We start from the raw sequence: 10,647 nt of genomic DNA, 5'->3' as shown, positions 1-10,647 counted from the left end.
CACGCAAATTACAAAACATTAGAACTCTCAAATCACACGGCAAAATCTAACAGCAATATTTCAGCATGTGAAATATGAAGGGAAAATAACACTCTATGTCTATTTGGATAAAATCTACCCGAAATGGCCCATATTTCTAAAATTATCCGAAATGGCCCTTTCTTACATTATCATACACTCTTATGCAAGGTTGATATATTGTCTACGGTAAATGTATAATGTTGAATATTGTGTGTATAAACACCGTTGCAAAAAAAAAAAAAAAAAAAGTTGGATATGCGGATGTAATAATTTATGCTGGATTGTATATACATTGTGTACGGTAAATGTATAATGTTGAATTTTGAAGAAGATTGATTAACTGTTAAGCTTTAGGAGGTTGTACCACAGGCTTGCTAGGTGGCTTGTAGCCGTTGGGAGTTAGTTAAATATAAGTTTGCCTGTCTTACACTTTGATCCTACCGAGTTTTGGATACAAGTTCTAATTAGTGCACATTAGCTCTGCCTTCTATTTGTTATTTCAATTGAGTCCCTGTCTTTAGCTTTTTGATTTTGTTACGTACTACTATGCATCACGCATCATTGAAGGCTTGAATGGAGTTACTTTATAGCCTTAGCATTACTTCTTATAATTTCACTTTAAAAAAAAAAAAAAAATTCTCCGAAATCAATTTCGTTGTTCGTCCGTTTAGTGAATGATCTGTAGAGGAGGATCCAAAAATTTGAACTTCATGGGTTAGAATTAAGTATTCTACCCTATCTCGTCTAATTTACTGAGTTCAAAATCTATTATTTGTGCTTATTTAGTGGATCTTAAATAGTCTAAGCCAAAGTTACTTAACCGAATGAACCCGTAGCCTCTTCACAAGATTTGCCGTGATTGATATATAGACAAGTGCACATGGTGAGGAGAATTTGACTGAAAAATCATAAACAAACCCTCGAATCAAAGAATATTTGACCATATTGAATATGGCCTTAATGATTTGGTTCTTGATGCTCTACTTTAATGCAAAGGAAGAAACGTAGAATATCGGAGGATAGCACCCTAATCCTAAGAACTTGATAATTTTCTAATGGTCTTCCTTTTAACATTGCCACAAACATCACAGTATTGAGGAACTACGAAATAGAATGTACACACTACTCTATTAAATTGCTGGCAAGGTAGATGAAGATGGAAAAGTGTGACCTAGTGATTAATGAAGTGGATTAAGAATCGTGAGAGTTCGAGTTCAAATTTCAATGACGGTAAAATAATAGTAGTTGATTTCTTCTCATCTGTTCAAACCTAGTACATGTCATAGCAGAGGTAGGATATCCCCACGGAATTAGTTGAGCCTGTAATGGTGAAGGTAGCAGGTGTCACGTCCCAAAATACCCGCTAGACGTGATTGGCACCCAGCAAACACCACCCGCCAGGAGAACCATATATCATACCCTTAATCATTTACGAAAGCACTCAAAGAAAATAAGTGCAAGTCCAACAACGTTATTAATGATAAAAATGCGAAATAGTCGCCAACCAAATCCATAATCGATTTATCAAAACCAACCAACGCTAAGATAAAAAGAATCTCTAGCCCACATCCCACGCTAAGGCCATGGAGCATCTAACATAGTTACATGAGCATGAATGTCGGGCATGTAAACCCAAGATAAAAAAAATAACTGAAGTAAACTAGATAAAGTCGAAATGCCTACCTCCACGAACAATGCGGTGGGCTCCACCAAGAATGTATCCACTCACGAAATCTTCAACTACTAGCCTCATTCTCAATGATAGTATTCGCATACGGACATGCGAGTGAGTGATGTTATACATAAATATAATCCAAAGAAGATCCTCGACCCGCCACTTTAAATACTCTTGAAACAAGTGTTAAAAAATACAAACACACAACAAGCACAAAATATTACGCACATGAATATATCATTATATAATAGCAACCAAGGCCCAAACCACTATTTATCAAGTATATTATATATCTCAACACAGTTTACACTAAGGACCTGTCATAAACAAAGCAAATAAAGAATTAATCAACATTATGAATCCACAACATACACAATGTGCCAAATATGCTTGAAGCATACACAATGCTATGGAAGCATACATAATGCCCCAATATCATCAAGAAGCATACACAATGCTAAGGAAGCATACACAATGTCCCCAATATAATCAAGAAGCATACACCAATGCTAAGGGAAGCATACACAATGTCCCAATATCATGGTTCACAAATATATCACATCACAAAATAATTTATAAAGAGAGTTTTAGATTATTTGAAAATAAAATATATGCTACGCCTTAAGGACCACCGATTCTACCAAGCACACGCTTACCCCAACACATGGACCAGGCAGACAAAACATATTTTTAAAACGGGTTTTGAAAAGCAAGTATCCAAAGCTTAAAGTCTCACTTACCTCAAATTCACAATTCAAGCACACTTTCCAATAATTCAAAACTGCGTTCTCGAGTCTCCGGATTTCCTTAAACTACGCAAAAATGGATTTAGAATGGTCAAAACCCTTAGGGTAAACCACTTCTATATTTTTAGAGGCTTAAATGGTTAAAGTCAAATTTTAAAGAGCGAAAACGCCCTCTAGTCAATGTGTTTAAAACCCGATATGTTTTCGGAAAGGCCTTAACGAGAGGATTCCAACGATATAGAAGTCTAAAATCTGACGCTATTTGCCCTTTCAAATCAATGATTTGATTGAAGAACCCTAGAGCTAAACTTTCTCAATTCCTCAAAATATCCCTATGTTTTCACCATAAAGATTCACCCATAATTATGTAATAAACTTAAATAAAAGATTAGAGTCATTACCTTGATGATTTGGGATGAAAGGTCTTATTTTTATACTCTCTTTTCCTTTCTTTTTCTCCCTTTCTTTTCTTTTCTTCTACTGTTTTTCCCTTCTCTGTTGCTCGTCCTTTTTTTTTTTTTTTTTTGTTTCTTTCAGTTAGTTGTCACGTCTAATGGCTTAGACCATCAGACTTTTAAAGCCCCTCTTTTTTTTTTTCCTTTTCCTTTTTGGGCTTGGCCCACTAAATTTCCTCTTTTCAATTTTTTTTTTGCTAATTTCGATTTTTTTTTCTTTTTAATTCCTTTTAGCTAAAATTACTAAATAAACCCTTATTTAAAAATTGGGTTAGTACATTCTCCACCACTTAAAATAACGCTCATCCTCGAACGGATCTAGATCATACATGTCGCGTCAAATAAATGAGGATATTTATCTTGCATATCCGACTTGGACTCCCAAGTAGCCTCCTCTGCCTGATTACGCCATAACACTTTGACTGAATCTACCTTCTTCGATCTCAATTGTCGTACTTGCCTATCAAGAATAGATATGGGACCCTCCTCATAAGTCAAATTCTCATCGAGCTCCACATCCTCTGGCTGAATCTTATGGCTATCATCACCAACATATCGTCTTAGCATAGACACGTGAAATACGATTTAACAACAAACGCCTCGTGGTAAAGCAAGTCTATATGCCACCAACCCAATTCCATCCAAAATCTCATAAGACCAATGTACCTGGACTTAACTTACCTTTTCCGACCGAATCTCATAACTCCTTTCATGTGGATACTTTTAGAAAGACTTTTTCCCCTTCATGAACTCCATATCACGTACTTTCTTATCTCGCATAGGACTTTTTGTCTCGTTTTGTCTTGTCCGGCCGTTCTCGTATCAATGCAACTTTTTCCAAGGCTTGTCGAACCAAATCGGACCTAATAGTTGTGCTTCGCCGGTTCGAACCATCCAACTGGTGAACGACATTTGAAACCATATAGAGCCTCAAACGGCGCCATCTGTATACTCGATTGATAGCTGTTATTATAAGCAAACTCTGTCAAAGGTAACTGATCGTCCCAATGACCACCAAAATCAATCGCGCAAGCTCTAAGCATGTCCTCTAAAATCGAATAACTCGCTCGACGTCCATCGGGCCGTGGATGAAAAGTCGTACTCAACTCGACTTCGTGAAACCCAATGACTTTTGAAAAGACTTCTAAAACTCATTAGTAAATCGTGCACCTCGATCGATATTATAGAAATAGGCACACCATGAAGTCGTACTATCTCACGAAGGAAATATTTGCTAACCGATCCGTTGCGTACGAGTAACCCGAACCGTATAAAATGAGCGGATTTTGTAAGTCTATCTATAATCACCCAGACTGAGTCATGTTTCTTGAAAGTATTCGGAAACCCTACTACGAAATCCATCGTAATCCTTTCCCACTTCCACTCTGGGATAATCAAGTTTTGCATTACTCCACCGGGTTTTTGATGTTCATATTTGACCTCGCCGACAATTTAAGCAACTTGTCACATGTTTCAAAATATCGCCTTCATACCTTTCCACCAATATAATCCACGCAAGTCTTGGTACACATCTTAGTAGCACCCGGGGCGGACGGAGTATCGCGAGCTACGAGCCTCTTCAAGAATTAGTTCTTTCACATCACCCACCATAGAATACACAACGCCTACCATGACAACGTAACATACCTTCGCCATCAATAGAGAATGACTTAGCGCCCCTATTTTGCACTCGATCTCGTAGTCTAGCAAGACGGGATCTTCATATCGGGCAAGCCTCGACTTGTCCCACCAAGGACGATTGTGCCACCATACCTGCAAGTAACCTGCCCTGTATTGTATGATCAATCCGAACTCCGCGTTTGGCCAATGCTTGAATATCCTTAGCCATAGGTCGTTCTTCAGCAGTAAATCGGGCCAAGCTACCCATAGACTTTCTACTCAAGCCATCTGCCACCACATCCGCCTTACCAAAGATGATACAAAATCGTAAGATCATAATCTTTAAGTAACTCTAACCACCGTCGTCGTCTCAAATTCGCATCTCTTTGCTTGAATATGTATTGCGTACTCTTGTGATCGCATAGATTTCGCATGGCTCACCATAAAGATAGTGACGCCAGATCTTGAGTGCAAATAAAATTGCGGCCAATTCTAAGTCAGCGTAGTCGGATAATTCTTCTCATGTTTCTTTAGTTATTGAGACACATAAGCTACCACCTTGCCATTCTGCATCAAGACACAACCCAATACGACTCGAGATGCATCACAATAAATGGTGAAACCACCCTTATCGCAGTAAGGTCAAAATCGAGTCGTAGTCAATGCAGTTTTAATTTTTGAAAGCTTTCCAACATTCATCCGACCACCGGAATACCACACCTTTCCGAGTTAAACGTGTCAACGGAGCGGCTATCTTCGAGAAACCCTCCACAAACCTCCCGTAATATCCGGCTAGTCCCACGAAGCCGCGTATCTCTCGGGAGTAGCTGGGTCGAGGCCAATCTCGAATCGGCTCAATTTTCTTTGGATCAACTTGAATCCCATCTCGGACACCACGTGTCCTAAAAAGGAAACAAGTTGCTCAACTAGAACTCACATTTTGAGAACTTGGCATAAAGCTTTTGTTCCTTAAAGTGGTCTCGTAGCACAATTCTCAAGTATTGTCCATGCTCACCACTCCAAGAGAAGTAAACCAAAATATCATCAATGAACACAATCACAAAATGGTCTAAGTATGACTTGAACACCCCGTTCATAGGTCCATAAATGCTCATGGGGGCATTAGTCACCCCGAATGACATCACCAAAAATTCGAAGTGCTTATATCTCGGTCCGAAAAGTTCTCGAGATATCCCTGCCTCGATTCTTAATCGACGATAACTCGATCTCAAGTCGATTTTGGAAAAATGAGAAGCACCCCGTAGCCGATCAAACAAATCATCAATACGAGGCAATGATACTTATTCTTGATCGTCGCCTTGTTCATTTCGTAGTCAATGCACATTCTCATCGTGCCATCTTTCTTTTCACAAATAACACAAAGCGCACCCCAAGGCGATACACTAGGCCTAATGAACCCTTATCAAGTAACTCTTGAGTTGAACCTTTAATTCTCTCACAAATTTCAAGAGCCATACGATAGCGGGAGGAATCAGAGATAGGTCGAGTCCCCGGAACTAAATCAATGTCGAACTCGATTTCTCTTATCGGGGTAAAGCTGGTAAATCTTCCGGAAACACATCCGCAAATTCACGAACAACAGGAACACTGTCAATAGTAACATTCTCCGCTCGAGTATCATGAACGGTAGCAATAAAACCCAAACACCCATGATTAATCATTCGGCGTGCCTTTACATAAGATATTATTTTTCCTTGAGTCACAGGAGTCATTCCTTTCCACACTAAAGGTTCTTCAAGAAAATTAAAACGTATAAGCTTAGCATAGCAATCAACCGATGCATAACATGATGCCAACCAATCCATGCCCATAATCACATCGAAAGCGACATCGGTAACACACATAGATCAACTACGTGTCCCGCCCCGAATAGATCACACAATCTCTATAAACTCTATCCACTAATATGCTCTCCCCCACTGGGGTTTCCACCACATATGGCACATTAATAGACTCAACTCCCCGTTCTAAGAATATAGCAAAAGAAGGAGATACATACAAATACGTAGAATCGGGATCAATAAGAGCATATGCACCATGAGAATCGATAGTAATAATACCTGTGACTACTGCATTAGATGCCTCGATATCCTGTCGGGTCATAGTAAAGAATCTCGGCGGTCCACCACCTCCCTGAGCAACCTGAGCACCCTATCGACCTTGTCCACGAGCACCCCGAGCCGCCCCTACCGGGCCGAATCCGACCCCCGCGTAGCCGTAGTTCCCCTCGCAACGCCGTAGCTCGACTAGCACCCTAATTTCCTTTAGGACGGTATTTAGTAATATGCCCCTTTTCACCACAAGTAAAACAAGCCCCATCTGCCCCAAAGCAACGACCATTGTGATTTCTACCACGCTTAGAACACTTCGGATGATAACCCAACCGACAGAGCCGCTACCCTTCCTCTCGCATCCGCCGGCCCCGTCTAACCGAAAACCACTAGAAGATCGCACCACCGATTCCCGACCGAGCAGTCCGGACCGCCCACGATAAAAACCACTCTTGCCCCCGTACGGAGCACCACTAAACCTACCCGTGTTACGTGACATTTTGCTTTCACGCTTAACTTTGTCCATCTCTAGATAGGACTCGTAACAGAGAGCAGTGTCAACTACATCTGAATAGGTACCATATCGCACATCTCATACTACAGGACCACGATAGCGATGCTCAAGTCCATCCACGAATTGTCTCACCTTCTCTCTCGGATCCTCAACCAAAGAAGGCACATACCCGGATAAATCGGTTAAACTTGGCCTCATACTCGTAATGGTCATAGTTCCCCTCGCAGACATTATCGAACCGACGTCTCATGTCATCTTGCTTGCTTAATGGAATAAACTTGTCCTTAAACAAAGGTGCTAAAAATTCCGACCAAGTAATAGGTGGTAACCCCGTTGTCTACCTCTCGAATCGAAATCCACCAAGACTCTGCAGACCCTGAGAATAAGAAAGTGGCAAATTTCACACCACGAGTCTCCTTCAGCCCCAACGTAGTCAAAATCTTTTCACAGCGATCAATAAACTTCTGAGGCTCAATAGAAGTTGGTGAAGCATCAAACTCTGGTGGCTTAAGATCCATGAAATTCTTAAAATCCTTGGATTGCCTACAGACTGGACAACCTATTGAGGGGCCAACTGAGGTGTCTGATTAGCTGCAACATTCAACTGAACTTGAGCTTGTGCTTGTGAAGTAGCCTGAGGACCTGGAATTTCACCATGATTGGGCGCCAATGCCTCCAACACATTCAACAATCTGGTCGCCACATCTGTAGGCAAAGAAATAGTAGGTGCGCAAGTGGTCTTTGCGAGTGTTCAAGCACTTGTTCTCGCACTTGCTCACGCAACTCGTGGTGACCCTCATTCACAACTTCGGGGCCGATGAGTAGCCCGAGTCCTAGTACAGCTCTAGTCCGATTTAGTACTTGTTACTACCGTGGGTAGCACTTTATCCAAAGACCACGTTTAGCGGCATTTAAGATACGCGTTTCTTAGCCATCTCATGCGAAATAAATATTACAAGGTTAGACTTGATTTAACTCACGCACGAACAAGGAATGAAAAAAGGGAAACTTCCTAGACGTTCGCAGCCTCGAGGTCATAAGTATGGGCTCTTACATACCCATGAACAAGACTCTACTAAACAACCGCTCCATGACCCGGGACTTAAAGCCTAAGCTCTGATACCAACTTTGTCACGTCCCAAAATACCCGCTAGACGTGATTGGCACCTAGCAAACACCACCCGCTAGGCGAACCATATATCATATCCTTAATCATTTACGAAAGCACTAAAAGAAAATAAGTGCAAGTCCAACAACGTTATTAATGATAAAAATGCGAAATAGTCGCCAACCAAATCCATAATCAATTTATGAAAACCAACCAACGCTAAGATAAAAAGAATCTCTAGCCCACATCCCACGCTAAGACCATGGAGCATCTAACATAATTACATGAGCATGAATGTCGGGCATGTAATCCCAAGATAAAAGAAATAACTAGAAGTAAACTAAATAAAGTTTGAAATGTTCGCTCTCACGAATAATGCGGTGTTCACCTCAAAGAATGAATCCACTCACGAAATCTTCAACTACTAGCCTCGTTCTCAATGATAGTATCTGCATGGACATACAGGTAAGGAGTGAGTTATACATAAATATAACCCAATAAGATCATCGACCTGCCACTTTAAATACCCCTGGAACAAGTGTTAGAAAATACAAACACATAACAAGCACAAAATATTACGCTCATGAATATATCATTATATAATAGCAACCAAAGCCCAAACCACTGTTTATTAAGTATATTATATATCTCAACACAGTTTACACTAAGGACCTGTCATAAATAGCAGTTAAAGAATTAATCAACACCATGAATCCAAATATGTCCAAAAGCATACACAATGCCCAATATCATCAAGAAGATACAAATACACAATGCTAAGGGAAGATACACAATGTCCCAATATCATGGCTCACAGCCTATATCACATCACAAAATAATTTATAAAGAGAGTTTTAGATTATTTGAAAATAAAATATATGCGGCTGGCCTTAAGGACCACGATTCTGCTAAGCACACGCTCGCCCCAATACATGGACCAGGCAGACAAAACATATTTTTAAAACGGGTTTTGAAAAACAAGTATCCAAAGCTTAAAGTCTCACTTATCTCAAATTCACAATTCAAGCACACTTCCCAATAATTCAAAACTGCATTCTCGAGTCTCCGGATTGTCTCAAACTACTCAAAAACGGATTTAGAATGATCAAAACCCTTAGGGTAAACCACTTCTATATTTTTAGAGGCTTAAACGGTTAAAGTCAAATTTTAAAGGACAAAAATGCCCTCTGGTCAATGTGTTTAAAACCCGACAAGACTTATGTTTTCGGAAAGGCTTTAACGAGAGGATTCCAAAGATATATAGAAGTCTAAAATCTGACGCTATTTGCCCTTTTAAATCAATGATTTAATTGAAGAACTCTAGAGCTAAACTTTCTCAATTTCTCAAAATATTTCCATATTTTCACCATAAAGATTCACCCATAATTATATAATAAACTTAAATAAAAGATTAGAATCATTACCTTGATAATTTAGGATGAAAGGTTTTATTTTTATACCCTTTTTTTTCCTTTTTTTCTCCCTTTCTTTTTCTTTTCTTCTACTGTTTTGCCCTTTTCTGTTGCTCGTCCTTTTTTTTTTTTTGTTTATTTCAGTTAGTTGTCACGTTTTTCCCTTTTCTGTTGCTCGTCCTTTTTTTTTTTTTTTTTTATTTCAGTTAGTTGTCACGTCTAATGGCTTAGACCATTAGACTTTTAAAGTCTCAATTTTTTTTTTCCTTTTCCTTTTTGGGCTTGGCCCCCTAAATTTCCTCTTTTCAATTTTTTTTTTTGCTAATTTCAATTTTTTTTTAATTTCTTTTAGCTAAAATTACCACATAAACCCTTATTTAAAAATTAGATTATTACAGCAGGTACCGGTGTAATTAATGGAAGTGCACTCAAATTGACTCGCACACCACATTTATTAAAAATATAGATGAATGAGAGATGAAAAAATGTGTTTACATTATGTTAAAACAAGAGCTCTATTTGATGATTCCTTCTAAGCAATATTACAAGTATGAATAAGTTACATTTCTCTAACATTTGAAGGCATAAAAGCTAAGATCAATAGAACAACAAGAATAAAAATTGGGACTAGCAATAGCATAAAAGGTGGTGGTGGCAATGGTGGAAGGATCAATGGCAGGAGTAACAAAGATGCTGTGAGACAAAGTAGCAAAATCATTGACTCTAAACTGAAATAACTCATTGATAACATCTTTTTGCTATGCCCTTGTGTGAATGATCTGCTATATTCCATCTTTTTCCCTTGCATTTGGACAGCACCAGAGTTCTTCACTGTCTTCAAATCCATCATGTTGTTGAAATATTGATGTTGTTCCAAATTAATAAAGCCTTTAGATGATCTCAACTTTGCCTCAGATGATTCCATGTGCATGCTTATTTCAATTATAGTTGCAGCCCTTAACCAGAGTTCTGAGTTCCAGCTCAGATTCTTAACAACAGTTACCAGTTGCAACACAAATCTGAA

At 39.2% G+C, this 10,647-nt stretch overlaps 1 protein-coding gene across 1 annotated transcript; it reads right to left on the bottom strand.

Moving 5' to 3' along the window:
- Positions 1 to 10,096: 10,096 nt before the first annotated feature.
- Positions 10,097 to 10,647, bottom strand: LOC132039293 (ARGOS-like protein; the record flags this gene model as incomplete). The annotated part of the gene is made up of 1 exon (XM_059429804.1): positions 10,097 to 10,647. A coding segment is annotated over one exon (465 nt), but the record flags the coding sequence as incomplete, so codon positions are not given.

This window comes from Lycium ferocissimum, chromosome 12, assembly GCF_029784015.1.
Source record: "Lycium ferocissimum isolate CSIRO_LF1 chromosome 12, AGI_CSIRO_Lferr_CH_V1, whole genome shotgun sequence".
Taxonomy (NCBI): domain Eukaryota; kingdom Viridiplantae; phylum Streptophyta; class Magnoliopsida; order Solanales; family Solanaceae; genus Lycium; species Lycium ferocissimum.
This window is presented reverse-complemented; position numbering and strand designations above follow the sequence as displayed.